The sequence below is a fragment of the Schistocerca nitens genome, chromosome 2 (assembly GCF_023898315.1).
Source record: "Schistocerca nitens isolate TAMUIC-IGC-003100 chromosome 2, iqSchNite1.1, whole genome shotgun sequence".
NCBI lineage: Eukaryota > Metazoa > Arthropoda > Insecta > Orthoptera > Acrididae > Schistocerca > Schistocerca nitens.
The window spans coordinates 386,026,801-386,046,135 of NC_064615.1; the positions used below are offsets into that span (position 1 = coordinate 386,026,801).

General features: G+C 43.1%; 1 protein-coding gene across 1 annotated transcript in view; it reads right to left on the bottom strand.

Moving 5' to 3' along the window:
- LOC126235041 (bone morphogenetic protein 8B-like) overlaps positions 1 to 19,335 on the bottom strand; it is a 134,284-nt gene that overhangs the window by 53,567 nt on the left and 61,382 nt on the right. The window contains exon 4 of the mRNA XM_049943777.1: positions 17,417 to 17,735. Within this exon, the coding sequence (XP_049799734.1) occupies positions 17,417 to 17,735 (319 nt within the window). The remainder of the gene's footprint in view (positions 1 to 17,416; positions 17,736 to 19,335) is intronic.

Here is a 19,335-nt window from a genome sequence, read left to right on the forward strand (position 1 = left end):
AGCCTGCTGTTCGCATGGTTCCCTTCGCCGATATACAGAGTGTTTTATGTCGTCCTGTTGCTCTTTTATGGAACGCACATTGGTCTACACTTCCCAATAATAAATTGCGGGACGTAAAAGCTCTTCCCTGTGCTTGGGCCTCTTCCTCCCGACCTCGTCGTCGGGAGGAGGTAATTTTAACTAGACTCCGGATTGGGCGCTGTCTTTTTAGCCACCTTTTAAGTGGCGATCCTCCCCCGCTTTGTCCCCACTGCTCTCATCTGTGGACGGTGACACACCTTTTACTTGAGTGCATCTATTTTACTCCGTTCCGCGCCCTCTACAGCTGTCGCCTGATATATCTTCCATTTTAGCAGATCACGCGCTCAGCCGATCGCGCTCTCGAGTTTATTAGTATCAGTGAGATGACGTCAGTCATTTGAAGCTCTTTTTGTGGACAACCCCCCCCCCCTTCTATAGTGGTTTTCTAAGCTTCCCTTCTGTTTTTTAGTTTACCCACTTTTTTGAGTTTCGCTCCCATTGCTGCTGATTTCCAGTTTGGTTCTTTTACCTTTTCCTAAGCCACAGACAGGGCGCTAGTGACCGTAACAGTTTTGCGCCCTAAAACCATAACAAAAAACAAATGTTGCTCTTCAGCCTCAACTATTTTAGAAAAATAGATTTAAAATACAGGATGTATCTAAAAGAATCGTCCGATTCGGTATTTCTATATTTCTGAAACTAATAAACATATACAATGAATTTTGTTTTTTGATGAACGGGAAACTCAAACAGTTTTTTTCATACTTTTTCATAGCTGTTCAATATGCCCCATTTCAGAGGCACGACATATTATCAAAAGGGTATTCAAATTATCCCCACATTGCAGCGAGCATGTCTTGAGATTCCACAGCAGCTGTTATGCGATGTCTCAGTTCATTCATTGTTGTTGGTAACGGAGGCACATAAACAGTCTTTTGTAAACCCCCAGAAGAAATAATCACATACAGTCAGGTCCGGTGACCTTGGAGGCCACTAATGTAAAGCTGAATCACATTATCAAGTGCAACTGATCCATCGTTCAGTAATCCTTTGATTTAAAAATTCCCGCACTTCCAGATGCCAGTGTGGCGGTGCCCCATCCTGTTGGTAAACGAAGACGTTCGAATCAGTCTCCAACTGTGGGAAAAGAAAGTTCTCAAGCATATCGATATATGTGTTTCCTGTAACAGTGTTCTCGGGAAAGAAAAATGGACCATACACCTTTTCCCGTGAAACTGCACGAAACACATTAAACTTTGGAGAGTCCCTCTCATGTTGTACAACTTCATATGGTTGTTCCAGACCGTACATTCTTACATTATGACGGTTCACCTTTCTATTTAAATGGAAAGTTGCCTCCTCACTAAACACTAAGCGTGGAAGAAAACTGTCAATTCTCCATCTTGCCAAGAACGAAATTACAGAACTCCACACGTTAATTTTCAGCTTTACGATGAGCTTTCAGTAGCTGAAATTTGTATGGTTTCGTGTGTAAACGTCGACACAACACATGCTAGACGGACATCGTGGGCATGTTGAGCTGTCGAGCTGCACGGCGAACGGATTTCTGCGGACTCCTTGTGAAACTATGGCGGATGCGTTCGACGTCTGTGTCAAGTCACTCGGGGACGGCCTGACGATTTGCCTTTACACAAACAACCTGTTTCTCGGAATTCATGCCATCGTCTAAAGCTCTGTGCTGTAGGAAAATCCACACCATACCTAGTACGAAAGTCACGCTGAACAGTTGTTACTAACTCGCACTGCGCAAAACGTAGAGCACAAAACGCTTTCTGATGTCTCGACACCATTTGTACTAGAATTGAAGTGGGCGCACACTGCTGCTACCTAACGGGAACCATGTAAAACTTGAGAGTTTGCTCTTCTCAACAGCACGTTGTTCACGCACATGTCTCAAGTAACATAATAGTTATGATTTTTTTAAAAAAATCAGATGATTCTTTTTGATTCACCCTGTATATTGTACGATATGGAGAATGTTAGATTTAGTGTTGGTGAAATGTTACGGTATGGGCGCAACAGCATGCCAGGATTGGAAATTATAGGGGTTTGCAAGGTGTTACGATACACCGAAGTACTCATATTGTGTAAGAAGGAAGGAGAAAATGATTGAGCTGGTAAAGGTGGTAAATGATACATATAGAAGATGGTAAACGGATACGGAAAGGTAGGCGGATTGTGTGGCGGTTAAGGATTTGCAGAGAGTGATAGAACTTTCGTATTGGCATATTGGGACGGTTCAAGGCTTTGTAAGTGTGGAGGATGGTGGGAGTGTGCCATACCCGTATGCAATCTGTTAGTAGTTCTTGTTGGTTTGGTGTGTTGCGAGCTTTCTGTTTAATGATTAGTAGATGTTGTTTCCATGTTAGTTAACGGTCGAGGGTTGCTCTCAGTCTCGAGGATTCCACTTTTATCTCCAGAAGGTAATATTTGATTGTCTATGTTACGCCATCTGATGTCACGGAAATGGCGAATGCTGAGGTGACAATCTCTTCACCTAGAATTTATTTTTGCGTCCTGTATCTAGCGTCACTTTCAACACCACCACTCATATTAAATGGTAAACTATATAATTCTTTTTCACATTTCTCTGTCATGCCCACGCTGCCAGGCGTTGCTATGTGGAACGGGTACCACTTCACCATTCGTCCTCTCTGTGACCTCATAATGAAGTAAGTCAGTCAGATACCGTCCTCTGGGCATAAAAGTTGGAACTTACCTAGTTTGACGACAATCAGACTTAGCCCCCGACGACAGTGATGGCGGCTGCTCTTAATTAAATTTTTTTAATTCAATTTTTTTTCTTCTTAGCGCCTCTGAAAACCATAAGATATTCAATTTACTCTTATTTAACTCCCTCCTCATTCACTGACCTATCTTGGCACCCGAAAGCTCTAATGTTAATTGACTATAAAAATGGTAACAGCATTTAGTTTTTAAGGTCAGTGTTATTTTAGCCACCTTCGTGTAGCTAGAGACCTGAGCACAAGTAGTTCTGTTTACCTCATAATCTTAAATCATTTCCAGAGTTACTTCAGTTCGGTACTGTCAATAGCCTTTCAACTGCACTGGATAACGATGTGTCAGGAATTTGCACATGGCAGTAGTGGTGCCGACAACCTTAGCTGTAAACACTAGCCGTCCGGAGACCGATGAGTTTCGAGAGACACTTGAACAGTGCTAAGCGTTTACAGAATTATGCTCACAGCTGTCTTAGCTTAGATTTGAGAGCTTCTGAACCTCAGGACCTGAGATAAACCAGTTAGCATACCGATAACGTGCCAGTAGATGGCTCAAGTAGAGTTAGTAATGTCAGTCAGTTGATCTTTGTGTCACCCATAATACGTTTTCTCGACAGGGCAGTAATCTTCGGCTCAACACCCTGCGTGCACTTCAGATTGGTGAGTAGCGCATCTATGTTTGTCTCCCACAAAGCGATCAAATAATACCCTTACATTACTGGTACTTACAGCTGTACGCTATGGACACCTCAATTGGAACCGGAGATCTATGCTCGTTAGTACCATTAATCCTCACTAAGGTTTAATTAAAGATTCTTCCCTCCCTCCAGTCCATAGAAGAGACATATTCTGCAGCTTTATTGAAATACCCTTTGATAGATCACATCATCTTTGGGATCCAATGCCAGAAGTGTGCTGAAGAAAGATAAAAGTCCGGCACATTCAATTTGCATGATATATCCTCACTGGACACCGAAAATTGACCTCAAAGTTCCATAGATTTTTACTTGATTGCTTGCCGACGTCCTTGACCACAAGGGGCCCAGTGACTAAAGCCAACGTCGTGCGAGGTGGCGACAGACTGTATTATTACCTAGAATTCGAAAACATTGCGTATAATTATTATTAGTAGCAGTATTATTAGTAATATTATTAGTAAGCAGTATTAAACCATAATCGAAAATGTACATCTTTCGGATTTACATACATTTGGAAGTTCTATCCCACATATAAATAACTTATTATGATATATCCCCTCACTCATCACAGCACTTAACATAAAACGTAGCTGACTAATTGTATTTTGGTTTACTTGAAAACACCTTCCATTGTCCACACAGACGTCAACCAGGAGTGTTTCTGCCACCCAGCAAGCCGCAGCTTCACTATGTTCTCCACAGTTGCTTCATTTTTTTTTTTTTTGAAAAAAAGTAGTCGTGTGTACGAAATTCAATGAGGAAAGTGACTTTCTTTAAACATTTGATAACTTCTGACTTGATTGTTAGAGTCGAAGCCTTTCTCATTGCTGAGATTCTGTGACGCGTTGGGAATCCTTCATTATTTTCGGTGCAAGATTTTAATAAAAAATTGTGAGCGGTTATCTTCTTAGGACCTGTCAGTGAAGTGTATGAGAGAGGATGAAACCCATTATCAGCACACAGTTTACTCCTCTTTAATAGCGCCGGCGTGGACTCTGAGCTTAACACCTCCTGAGAGACCACTGTCAAGATTCACATTCCTCCACTGCGTGAGAGACTCCTTGACACGTGCTCATGTTGCCACCTCTCAACGTATCTCCGTTTTCTCCTAAAACAACCCATACAACAAGACAGTTGAGATGCAGATACCTGTCTAGGGATGGGAATTCTTCTCGCTCGAGACTCTCAAGAAAAATAGCCAAATCCTTGACAATCGAAACTCGTAATGCCTCTCGAGAAATGTTTAGCAGTACTGCCCCCTCTGGACCGGGTACGCAGATCAACGAACTGTTAATGTAAGAACAACACCCTAGGAGTCCGGCTATCGGTTTAAGATTAAAGCTCTGTGCAGAGCATTAGTTAAGACGCGTATCACCCAGTCGCTGCTGTCGCGGCGGCAAACACGGTTGTTACGCACACAAAACGAAATTTCACACGCGGCAGTTACTTATATCTACATGCGGCTTTAAATGGCCGTATTTTTGTTGATCTGCTAGAACATCTTTTCTAAGTTAATATGGAAGTAACACTTTATTTACAAGAATAAACTGTATTCAGAAACAAATGAATTTTATTGTTCCCCATTGCATAAATTTGTTTACAGTCCTTCAGTGAATTAATCTATAATTTGTTTTTGTTGTAAACTTAATATGGAAATGCCGTGTGGCTAGGGCCTCCCGTCGGGTAGACCGTTCGCCTGGTGCAAGTCTTTCTAGTTGACGCCACTTCGGCGACTTGCGTGTCGATGGGGATGAAATGATGATCATAAGGACAACACAACACCCAGTCCCTGAGCGGAGAAAATCTCCGACCCAGCCGTTAAGTATGACATTCCGTCGCGCTGACCACTCAGCTACCAGCGGCGGACGTAAACTTAATCATAAATGCCAAGTAAAAAAAAAAAAGAAAAAAACGAAAAGATAAACAAAACAGCTTTTGGCATAGTGGTCTGTGAGAAGTAACAATCATTACTACAAACCTATACTACTGTATAAAGAGAAGTAGTTGTTCAACGTTGTTACCAAAACTCTCGAAAAGTTCTTGGACGATCTACTTCGAACTTTTCACGATACGCTAATAAACATTCAGACGGACATAGGTTACAGTTTTTTAAAAATATGTGGTATACAAATATATATTTAATGTATTACTACTGTACTAAGTGACTTTCTTTAAACATTTGTTAACTTCTGACTTGATTGTTAGAGCCGAAGCCTGTCTCATTGCTGAGATTCCGTGACGCGTCGGGAATCCTACACTATTTTCGGTGCAAGATTTAACGTTGTTACCACATCTCGCGAAACGTTCTTGGTCGATTTACTTCATATTGTACACGGTACTCTAATAAATGTTCGGACTGACGCATTTATGATATAGGTGGTGTATAATTATTTATATAATAATATATACAAAGGAAACATTGTTAGCAAAACTCTCGAAAAGTTATTGAACGATTTACTTCAAATTTTTACACGATACTCTAATAAACGTTCGGATGGGCGTAGGTAACAAATACCGGGAAGTTCTTAAATGATTTACTTCAGATTTTTACACGATACTCAAACGTTTGGATGGACATAGGCTACACATTTTTTCATATACGTGATATTTAATATGTATATAATAACATATAAAGAGGAAAGATTGCTAGAAAAAAAATCTCGAAGAGTTCTTGACCAATTTACTTCAGGTTTTTAGACGATATTCTAATATACATTCAGACGGGATTGGATACATGTTTTTTTAATATATACGGAATATAAATACACTCCTGGAAATGGAAAAAAGAACACATTGACACCGGTGTGTCAGACCCACCATACTTGCTCCGGACACTGCGAGAGGGCTGTACAAGCAATGATCACACGCACGGCACAGCGGACACACCAGGAACCGCGGTGTTGGCCGTCGAATGGCGCTAGCTGCGCAGCATTTGTGCACCGCCGCCGTCAGTGTCAGCCAGTTTGCCGTGGCATACGGAGCTCCATCGCAGTCTTTAACACTGGTAGCATGCCGCGACAGCGTGGACGCGAACCGTATGTGCAGTTGACGGACTTTGAACGAGGGCGTATTGTGGGCATGCGGGAGGCCGGGTGGACGTACCGCCGAATTGCTCAACACGTGGGGCGTGAGGTCTCCACAGTACATCGATGTTGTCGCCAGTGGTCGGCGGAAGGTGCACGTGCCCGTCGACCTGGGACCGGACCGCAGCGACGCACGGATGCACGCCAAGACCGTAGGATCCTACGCAGTGCCGTAGGGGACCGCACCGCCATTTCCCAGCAAAATAGGGACACTGTTGCTCCTGGGGTATCGGCGAGGACCATTCGCAACCGTCTCCATGAAGCTGGGCTACGGTCCCGCACACCGTTAGGCCGTCTTCCGCTCACGACCCAACATCGTGCAGCCCGCCTCCAGTGGTGTCGCGACAGGCGTGAATGGAGGGACGAATGGAGACGTGTCGTCTTCAGCGATGAGAGTCGCTTCTGTCTTGGTGCCAATGATGGTCGTATGCGTGTTTGGCGCCGTGCAGGTGAGCGCCACAATCAGGACTGCATACGACCGAGGCACACAGGGCCAACACCCGGCATCATGGTGTGGGGAGCGATCTCCTACACTGGCCGTACACCACTGGTGATCGTCGAGGGGACACTGAATAGTGCACGGTACATCCAAACCGTCATCGAACCCATCGTTCTACCATTCCTAGACCGGCAAGTGAACTTGCTGTTCCAACAGGACAATGCACGTCCGCATGTATCCCGTGCCACCCAACGTGCTCTAGAAGGTGTAAGTCAACTACCCTGGCCAGCAAGATCTCCGGATCTGTCCCCCATTGAGCATGTTTGGGACTGGATGAAGCGTCGTCTCACGCGGTCTGCACGTCCAGCACGAACGCTGGTCCAACTGAGGCGCCAGGTGGAAATGGCATGGCAAGCCGTTCCACAGGACTACATCCAGCATCTCTACGATCGTCTCCATGGGAGAATAGCAGCCTGCATTGCTGCGAAAGGTGGATATACACTGTACTATTGCCGACATTGTGCATGCTCTGTTGCCTGTGTCTATGTGCCTGTGGTTCTGTTAGTGTGATCATGTGATGTATCTGACCCCAGGAATGTGTCAATAAAGTTTCCCCTTCCTGTGACAATGAATTCACGGTGTTCTTATTTCAATTTCCAGGAGTGTATATATACAGGGTGTTTCTGCTAAGAGTCGTCAGATGCATTTTTTCTGGTGTTTCGGCATATTTGCAGTTTCGTTTTTGCAACGTGTAGCTGGAGTCGTCCCAAAGAAATACTGCTCTTAACGTCTTTTATGCGACGCCCAGCGTCGATGGAAAGCATTAATTTGTTTTCCATCAAAAACGAAATAATTTTTAAAACGGAATTTTACGTGCTCATTCGACAGAGCGGTGCCAAACTAGTCTAGTGCGATATTCGCTTTACCAACGTGTATTGACAGGGACAGTAAAGTACGAATACTCCAGCAGCGACAGGACCGCCCTGGCCCGTGCTGACTGCTGCCACCACGCAGAAGCACTGCTCATTCGCTGCTGGAGTACTGTTTATTTTTCGCACTGGACTAATTTGCAACCGCTTTATCGAATGGGCATGTAAAATACCGACATAAAAATCATTTTGTATGTAATGAGAAACAAATCGACGTTTTCCGTCGACACTGGGCATCGTATGAAGGACGTGATGAGCCTGATTTGTTTGGGCTGATTACACGTACACATTGCAAAAACGAAATTGCAAATATCTGCCGAAACGCCAGAGAAAATGCCCCTTACAATCCATGGGACAGACACCCGGTATACTATAAGAAGGGGAAACAGTAGTAATAATCTCGATAGTTTCTTGACCGATTTACTTCAGATTTTTAAATGACACACCAACCTTAAGAAAAAAGGAAAGGGAATATGGTCCTGTTTAAAAGAGTGACTAAAAAGTGAGGTACCAGCTGCCTTATTCTACCTTCCACACCACCTTCAAATATTTTCCAAAAACTTTTGGCATGCGAACGCATTCGCGCTTTTTTTTAACATGCAACTCACATTTTAATCCCACAAGCTTCCCCCTCACTCTCACACAATTTTCCATCGCTGTAAGTCGCATACCCATGCACACCAAGCTTCCCTTTCTCACTCACTCATGCAGCCCAACTCATTGTCATTATCTTTTTCTCCTCTGTCTCACAGCTACAGTCACTTACACGATGTCCTACTACTACAGTCGCCTCTCACAGTCACTATCTCCCTCTTGCTGTCTCTTACTGCTAAGATCTTGTTGCTAATACCTCATTCCTTCCTTCCTTCCTTCCTACTGCTGCTGTCTCTTTTCACTGCCATTATCTCTGCCTTCCCGTTGTCATTGTCATATACTGTGTCTCCCATCATCTCTGACTCTCATGCACTTCCACTTTGTCTTTCTCTTTATTCGCCTTCACCTGGTACTGTCTCCTTCACTCTTTCCCTAGCACTGGTCTGTCACAGCCAACTATGTTCCACTGCCATTGTGTCCCACTCTATCTCTCACGCTGCCATTGTCTCCTTCGCTCTTCCTATAGCACAAAGGCTCCAGAATTTACTAGCTTTCCTTCTGTTTGCCAGTTCCACTGTCTTCTCTCTCGGCCCAAAAAAGCGCAAATATGTTCGCATGCCAAAGTGTTTGCAAAATTTTTAAAAGGTGCTGAGGAAGGTAGAAGTGGGCACATATCAGTCAGTCTTTTAAATAAACAAGAACATATTCGCATTATTTACGCTCCGATAGGAGTATTTTTCCGCTTGTTCCCTTCTTTTCCCAGTCCGGATTTTAAATGCAAAAAAATCTTGCATGTGCTCCAGTACTAGAACATGGCGTTCCCAGCTGATAACGAAGACACTTACAGCACATTTGCTACGTCACTTTATAAACTACGTTTTCACCTTACACGGATTTTACGTATACAAGTAGGATAACTTTGAACCTCAATATCTCGGAAACGGATATAGTATGAAGAAAATTTTGAAGGTTGTTCAATATCGGGATCTTAGATCGGAAAAATTAAGCCATTTACTGCGCATAGCAGTCTCGGAATCCACGGCTGGATTTTGGTGCCCAAAAAATGACTTTTTGGGTTGTTTCTCGGTAACAGGTAAAGACTTTTGAAAACAGGAAGAAGGTTCTTCTGCATAAACGCCCAGAGAATACCCCTTTAAAATTTGAGCAATTTGCACGGTTATTTATTATTTAGATTTCGCCTCATACCGGATTTTACGTGTAGAAGTAGGGTCACTTTGGACCTCTGTATCTTGGAAACGGATAAAGATATCCAGAAAACTTCCACGGTTTTTTGATATCGGGATCGTAGGAATACATAGTAAAAATTTCAGCTATTATCTGCGCATATCTGCTTGCAGTCCTGGGTTTTGGTCTGCTGGTAATGGCGAAAATATAGTAAAAATGTCCTTTGTGTGGGGTTTTCCGAGGAACCGCCCATGAACTAACGGTGCCTCCGTAAGTCCCATCAAGCTCCCGTAGCCATCATCAAATGGAAAAAGAACCAACCGATGTGCTCCATTTTCCTAAGCAGGTGGAAGTGTGTAATATTCTTACTTTAACCCTGTACTGTACGACAGTGAAACTAAGACAATCCTTCTGTTGGGTATACAAATGGTCCCTAGTCCAAGGGCTATCCGAAACACTTTTTATCACCAACAGAACCTGAGGTATGAGCACCAGAAAATCCAGTTTTTATGCGCGGCATTAAAGTTTCTGAGCGAATTACTTCACATTTCTACACGATACTCTAGACGGACAGCCGGCCGGGGTGGCCGTGCGGTTCTGGCGCTACAGTCTGGAACCGAGCAACCGCTACGGTCGCAGGTTCGAATCCTGCCTCGGGCATGGATGTGTGTGATGTCCTTAGGTTAGTTAGGTTTAATTAGTTCTAAGTTGTAGGCGACTGATGACCTCAGAAGTTAAGTCGCATAGTGCTCAGAGCCATTTGAACCATTTTTTTCTAGACGGACACATGCTATATGTATATTTTAAATTACAATGTGCAGTTTTTTTTTGTTAGAACCGAGTGTGAGGAAGAAAATGCAGTGGCCTGAAAACGGGTGGTTCAAATAGCTCTGAGCACTATGGGACTTAACATCTGAGGTCATCAGTCCCCTAGAACTTAGAACTAATTAAACCTAACTAACCTAAGGACATCACACACATCCATGCCCGAGGCAGGATTCGAACTTGCGACTGTAGCGGTCGCACGGTTCCAGACTGTAGCGCCTAGAACCGCTCGGCCACTTCGGCCGGCGAAAACGGGTGGGTTCGTTTCCTTTCTCGCTGTCAGTTTTAGCTAAGGGTAATTAAAGTATTGGACCAACTGTTTCTCCCAGGTACTGTATATATTGTTCCACACATTTGTAATTTAAAACGAAAGTTGTCACTTTATGATTAGAGTACTACCACGGAATCGGTATTGGGCGAAACTTTGTAATCCTATCCACTACGCAAAATACTGTTATCGAAGCTACTATCCTCACAGACCCAGCAGCAGGAGAGATGTCTCATGCCCCTATACTAATGATGCCAACCGATTTACCCATTTATTTTAAGCGATTTCAATTCCAATCAAGTGTTCATTATCTATAACAGTATACAAGGCTTAAGGTCAGCGAGAGGGGGGGCGGAGGAGATTGACAGAGAAGGGGAGGAGGAAATGAACGTAGTGAGAGGGAAGGAGATGGACAGAGAAAGGAGCGAGGAGAATGTCGAGCGAGATATGGGGAGGAGGGAATGGAGGATTAGGAGATGGACAAAGAAGAGACGGGACGGACAGAGAGTGGGTGGAGGGAGATCAGGACGTATGTCCAATTCCGATACATATTTAGTAATTGCGAAGCATTGCTGGGTTCGCTAGTACGAGTATAAATTATATACTACCATACAAAGACAGGGAGATATTGAATGTTATTATCATAAATCTCTAAAAGTGCTTAACCGATTTACTTACACGATACTCCAATAATCTTTTGGACGGACATTGACTACCTGTTTTTTTAATATATATGGTATATAAACATATATAGGGTGTCTCGCTTAAGAGTCGTCAGGTATTTACAATTTCATTTTTGTATTGTGTGGCTGGCGTCAGCCCAAAGAAATACTACTCACGTCATTCATGCAACGCCCAGTGTCGACGAAAGCGTCGATTAGTTTCCTGTTAAAAAAGAAACATTATTTTTGAAGCGGAATTTTACGTGCCTTTTCGCCACAGCGGGCCCAAATGAGTATAGTGCGAATATACTCTTAATCAGTATAAATTAACAGGGACAGTTAAACACGTAGAATAACCAGTACTCTTAACAGTTCTGAGTGCTACCGCCATGCAGAAACAGTTCAGTCGCTTCTGGAGTTCTAGTTATTCACCGTCTTTTACCGTTCCTGTTAATTCATATCGATAAAATGAATACCGCACAAAACTAATATGAGGCCGCTCTGCCGGAATGGGCACTTAAAATTCTGCTTTAAAAATCATTTTATTCATAATGAGAAATAAACCGACGCTACCCATCGACTCTGGGCGTCACATGAATGACGTGATGAACAGTGTTTGGGATGATTCCAGCTACACAATACAGAAACGAAACTGCAAATATCTGCCGCAACATCAGAGAAAATGAAGCTGACGACTCTTAGCAGAGACAACCTACGTATACTATATCAAGGGAAGTGTTGTTAACAAAAGTCTCGAAAGATACTTTACGAATTTATTTCACATTTTTACACAATACTCTAATGAACATTCGGGCGGATGTAGGCTATATATTTTTAATATATATACATACTGTAGAAATATATATGTAATATATAAAATCGAAACATTGTTAACAAAAATCTCAAAGATCTTCACCAGTTTACTTCAAATTTTTGCACAGTACTGTATGAGCAGTCGGTCAGACTGAGGTCATATATATGGTACATAAAGGCAAACATTGTTACCAAAAATCTCAGAGATCTTTACCAGTTTACTTCAGATTTTTATACGATACTTTAATGAACATTCAGTTAGAGATAGGCTGTATATAATATATAAATATGTATACGATATATAAAGGGGAAACGTTGTTACCAAAAACCGCGAAAAGTTCTTGATTCATTTACACCGAATTCTTACAGGATACTCTAACAAACATTCGTATGGGCATAGGATATGTATTTTTTAAACAACAGTGTATAGGTTTTCTATTACAACCGAGTGCGAGAAGGAAAATGCTGTGTTGTGCTCTGTTGTGAATATGTGTGATTTTCAAATTCAAATGGCTCTGAGCACTATGGGACTTCACATCTGAGGTCATCAGTCCCCTAGAACTTAGAACTACTTAAACCTAACTAACCTAAGGACATCACACACATCCATGCTCGAGGCAGGATTTGAACCTGCGACCGTAGCAGTCGCGCGGTTCCAGACTGAAGCGCCTAGAACCGCTTGGCCACCCCGGCCGGCTGTGTGGTTTTGTTTTCTTTCTCGCAGGCAAGTTTAACTACGATAGTAGGGCATTTAAACCACTGGAGAAATTGTTTCTCTCATACATATTCGTTCTCATTATATATACTTTTAAGCAGACGTTTTATATTCAGCAATATACACTACAATGTGCTGTTTCGTTTTCTTCCCCACAGTCGGTTTTAACAGAAAACTGGAAAGCAGTATTCATGATTTACCGGCTTATGATTAGAATACTGCTACCGAATCTGAACAGTCTGAAACTTTTTAATTCTACCAATTCACAGATTAAAATTGTGATAAGTACTGTCATTGAAGTTACTAACCTCAGAGATTCAACAGCAGAAGATGTGTCTCTCATGCCACATTTACCAATATTTCAAACCAATTTACCTATTCATTTTTAGCGACATAAGTTATCAATCAAGTTTTTGGTTACAATGACAATAAACAGGCTCAAGGACCAGAAAGAGGGGTAATAAGACAGAGAGGCAGAAGAGGAGGGGTATGAACACAGAGGTGAGGAAGAAGGGGATGCACAGGCAGAGGCGGAAGCAGGAAGTGATGAACAAAGAGAAGAGGGAGGAGAAAATGGGCAGAGTGAAAGGATGGAAGGAGTTTTGGATACATATCCAATTCTCATATATACAATTTAGCAATTGCAAAGCATCGACGGGCACGCTAATAATATAATAAACTCAGTTTTTAATGAAAGCAATATGTTTTTGTATATCGAAGATTTTATTTAGTTCGCTGAATTACATTACATTTTTAACTTCACCTAGTACATTCAGATATGCAGCTTACGTACAAGAATTCCAACCATAATGTACGGAGCAAGTAGCTGCTTGTTTGGGGGTGTGTGATAAGTTGGTTTGGTATCGGCCCTTGCATGTCATTGAATGATAAATGGACAACACGCATGGATATACTGAAGCAAGCGTGCGTAAATGCGAAAAAACTTGAGTGGGTTGGAATCAGTGGTACATGAGGAATTATACCACATACTGTATGGTAACTTGCTGAGCACAGTTGAAGATGAAAAGAATGGTATCTTTCTAAAGGACAGTGTACTAAGAATACTACAGCAAATTCTAAAATATAATTTCAGTAAAAACAAAAAACAAAAAACAGCTAATGACACTCAAGTATCGTGATTTACGTATGTTGAAAATTTGTGGAACATCATAGAAACCTGCATTAAAAACAACAATAATGCAAATAAAAGTAATATGATAACGGTACTTCCAAACGCCTGATCCAGAATATTGACGGTAGAGGCATCCAAGCTGGCAGAATCAGCAAATAAATTCTCTCAAAGAACAGACGTGCAGCAGAAAGATAGTCCGTGCTTACGATGGCGCTTAGTATCAAAACGTACGTTGTGTCTATTTTTTGTACATAAAAGTCACAGTTCTGGTTTTGCGGACGTCTCTCCATGTATACGCAGTGATGTATACCTACGCAACGATAGTCAGTTTGGCGAATGCATTTTACACTCAGTGTATGTCAGTTATAGTAGATGTAGGAAGTAATTACGTAAGGCTACTATAAAGAAAACTAACGCATACCGTACTCGGTGTGACGCAGTCGAAAGATTTAATCCTGAACGCGTGTATCAAAAAATTACCCTCAGAAAAGAACTGACTACAGTTATTGGTCATACCTGCACTAGTAACCAACGAAGGGGAGCTGCTAGTTGCTGGACAGAGTTGAAATAGTTTTTGGGTTTTCAAATGGCGAGTCAAACCATTTCAAAAACAATATACAGCGAACAGATCGGACTTCGTTTTGTGCGACTTACCTAATAAATGCTCATGCGTACGACTTCGTTTTCAAGATCATCAATATGCACTGACAATATTTCATTTCATATTTATTTTTCTTAATAACGCCAAACGTGTGACACAATCCAGATCGAATGATCGAAATTTCCTCGTATTTTCTGTTGTAGGCATACAAGTTAGCACGTGTGCCACACCTCCGTTTACGACCCAACCTGTTGTCCCATTCCGTAAGAGTACGAACCTGTTTATGTGGTCGTACTCTCCGGTGTTTACATTCTCGAGTGTCTCTTAAGGTGTGCTTCACCAGAAATGCATCGGCCTCATTTACTATCCTTGAGGGATCCATGGACAGAACGAAAAGCTGTCAGAGGAGTTCTGTTCATATAGCAGTAGCCAAGAGTTAGTAGAAAATCGTGTCAGAAATATCGTACCTCGTATGTTTTCGAAGAAACTTGAGCATTAATGCATAGCATCACTAGATGTATTTAATTAACAGGTATAAAGCACATTAAATTGCATGCTGAATGTGTACAACGGAGGAAGAGGAGAAACGCGTTTCGATCTTAGTTCAGCCATTAAATTATTTCCTACAGTTTACCTGAGAGATTTTAGGGAGTAATGTCCCATTCTGTGGTTCCAAATCCAGACAGATATTTTCTCTCTCGTATACCAGAGCGTCCAAAAAATGTACTCAGAAATCATTTTCTGAGAGGGAGGACCTTATGAAGAAAATTTCATCCTGGAAACAATCCCCCTAAGCTGTGGCTAACAAGGAGACGTTCCTGTCTTGGGGTCATGGATTTTAAAGCCTTTTTTAGGATAGGAAAGTACTCGTAAGTTAACTAAAGACCCCTGCCTCACCCTTTTAGCGCCAACGCTCAGCCGTTTCCGACGAAAATCGGTTTGAAAAACGTGACGCGATTCATGCACCTGCACTGTTGCGGAAGCTATCGCCAAGGTTGCGTGGTTCAGAAGATGAGCATCCTATTACCAGCCGGGCGATCTGTGTTCGGTTCCCGGCCTCGGAGGTTCTGTTTCTTTCTTTCCTTTTTTTCTTTTCTATTACGATCTGACGACATATTACTCATTCTTCCACGATTTTGTCGACTAATCTGTGGATTGGAACGCTGTTAATCTTAATTATTTACAACTATTTATTGTAAAATTTTACAAAAATGTGCAATATATTTCATTTGTGATGGCGTTATTACTCGCTATCGCTGCCGTCGTCTGGAGCACAGCCCCTACATTCATGTCGATGGTACTTGTCGTAGATGCATGCGAAACACAAATTGTGTTTACACCATGTGCATTGTATAGATGCAGTGCCCTCGCACTGCCATCGCTTTTTAACGACCGTCACAGGAAAGCATCTAAGTTGACATTCAAAAATGCAGGGGCCGTGTTCTGTGAAATTGGCAACAAACCAAGAATATTACAACATATTCTGAAATACTGGTGCGCTTAATTGATTCATAATCAAGGAATGTATCATGATAGAATCTTTGCGTGATGTTATTTCAAAAATGGTTCAAATGGCTCTGAGCACTATGGGACTTAACATCTGTGGTCATCAGTCCCCTAGAAATTAGAACTACTTAAACCTAACTAACCTAAGGACATCACACACATCCATGCCCGAGGCAGGATTCGAACCTGCGACCGTAGCAGTCGCGCGGTTCCGGACTGAGCGCCTTAACCGCGAGACCACCGCGGCCGGCGATGTTATTTCCCTGTGGTCTTTTATTAAAACAGGGGCGCTAACAAACCAGGCGAAAATAAATCGCTGCATTTTCGGGGGAATTCTTTTTAGATACTAACCAAAGAAGAGGTGACAAATCTTTTTGAATGGTAACCATGCAAGTGTGGGCGTGGAGGGGCCCCGCTAAATATTTCCAAAAAATGTGAATGTGGGCTTCAGTCTGGAACGGCACTTCACCTCCAGAGCTCGACATTTCATCTACAGCACTCTGAGCGACCCCTCACCACTGTCACTCTCCCCACGCTTCCCTAGTCGACTGCGCATTTAACGGCCACGACATTTTGCGCGCACTATACTTGTAACAGTACGGGTCTATGAGTCGCGTCACGTTATTCAGACCGATTTTCCTCGTAAACGGCGGAACTTTGGCGGCCTAAAGGGTGTTTAATTTACTTAAAACGAGTACTTTCTAGTCCTAAAAGGCTTTAAAACACATGACCCCAAGTTGAGACTGTCTCCTCGTAAGGCATTTCTCTGCAATATCTTTTGTTGCAGCAGTGTTAGTCCAGTAACGTTTGCAAGAGAACTTCTGTTAAGTTCCTAAGGTAGGACAGAAGTACTGGCCGATGTAAAGCTGTAAGAGTAGGCCGTCAGTCGTGCCTGGGTATCCCAGTGGACAGAGCAGTTACCCTCGAAAGTCAAACGGTCCGGTTTCGAGTTCCAAACCGGCACATAGTTTTAATTTGCGATGCAGTTTCGACGCACACTTTTCTGCAGAGTGAAATTTCATTCAGAGAACAGTGAAACTGAAAATGGATGTTATTAGTAGTATGGAGGTTCGAAATGTAGACGTGTATCCTTCAGTTTCTTCCAGCATCAACAAAAGCGGTATTCTTGTTTAAAATGCGGAATAATTTCCAGCAGTAAGCGCTGTATGACTTTGACACTCACCTGCTCGGCGATAAGAAAGCGACGTAGGATCGCCAACAGGAGGAACAGCGGCGGAATCGTCATCGTCGAAGAGCACGAGCAGCGGTTGCCTGCGCTGGCTGTGGCGCGCCCAGCGCAGGCGCACGGGCCGGCCGTCCAGGGTGGTGGCCGCGAGCAGCAGGCCGAGGCGCGGCTCTCCCGCCAGCCAGGACTGCACGGCGGCGCGCACGTTAAACACGAGCCAGCCGTGGCCGCGCGCGCCTACCGCCTGCACGCTCAGCAGCCGCTGCGTGTCCGGCCGCTCCAGCGACGCCTCGTCTTCCACCTGGTACACGCGGACCTGCGCAGCCCGCGTTACACGTTTATACACGAAAAAAATGCCAACAAAAATTTGATCTGATCTGTTGGCATCAAAAAACAGAGTCTGTAGGGTTAAATGGAAATTTTAATGACCGGAAACGCCACACTTACTAAAATATTACGGACTACTATAGCTATTGGGTTTCAATAAGAAATTCATCCGATCACAGCATTGTAACCCAAATATTTTAATAAGTGAGTGCTACAATACTAACGCGTTGAGAGGAGAAATATGGGAGCAGGAGATTAAATACGTAAAAATACAAAGCCTAACAGATATCCCTAGATAACACAGGATATACTGAATTTAACTAACGGAAGGAGAAAAAATAAAAGTACAGCATATTAAGTGAGGGAAGGGGAATTTAGACGCCTCAAAATATAGATTGGCAGAAAGTGCAAAATGGCTAAGGCGGAATGGCTAGAGGAGAAATCCAAGGCTGTCGAAGTGTGCGGAATTGATCACTAGATGTCACGAGAGGTGGACCTGCCAGTAAAAAAGGAGGCGGGGGTTTTCAATAGGGATGTAGTGACGGCAGATTGAGCTAGTCATGAGAGCTCAGTGACGTCGAACGTGGACTGGTTATTGAATGTGATGAAGCTGTACGACCCCTTCCTTAGGATGCTGCAGAGGAAATAAGAGGAGGAACTTGCCGCACTCTTTTGAAAGCTCCTCCTCAACCTAGTTACTTAACCTCTGCAGAAAGGACTGAACTGCGAAATCTAAGAGAGGAAATGGTTCAAATGGCTCTGAGCACTATGGGACTTAACTTCTGAGGTCATCAATCCCCTAGAACTTAGAACCACTTAAACCTAACTAACCTAAGGACATCACACACATCCATGCCCGAGGCAGGATTCGAAGCTGCGACCGTAGCGGTCGCGCGGTTCCAGACTGTTGTGCCTAGAACCGCTCGGCCACACCGGCCGGCCCCTCCAAGAGAGGACCCTGATGTAACGGTACTGAAGGTTGACAAAGGTAATGCAGCCGTTTTGTTACCTCGTAGTGTGTATGATGATAAGATGAATGGTTGGTTAGGTGATTCTACCTGTAGGCGGATTCTTTACGACCCCACAGGACGTGTGCAACGGACAACCTCTGCATTATTCAATTCCTCCTCCATACCGCAATAGGTCATTAAGAGGTTAAGACCACATGGTTGTGTACCTCCAATACTGTAAGGCCTTCAAATAAATCGTAAGGAAAGTGTTCCATTACGTCCAATAGTGAGCAACATTGGCGCTCGTACACATGATTTAGCCAGCATCTCGTTTCTTTGCAGAGAACGTTGGTGAGCAAATGCTCACACCACATCCGTAAGTTAGCTGACTTTATCAACAGACTGGGTGCTTTCCGTCTAAACAGTTCTGGCCGTTTGGTTAGCTTTGATTTGGTATCATTTTTCACAAAGGTCCCTATCGCAGATTCTCTTGCACTAATTGGCAAAAAGTTTTAGATGGACATCACTGCTTTGTTTCGGCATGCTCTGTCCTCAAACTATTTTATGTTCAACCAAGAATGTTTTGAGCAGATTGATGACGTCTTCTTGGGCAGTCCATTGTCTCCCTTGGTGGCCAAC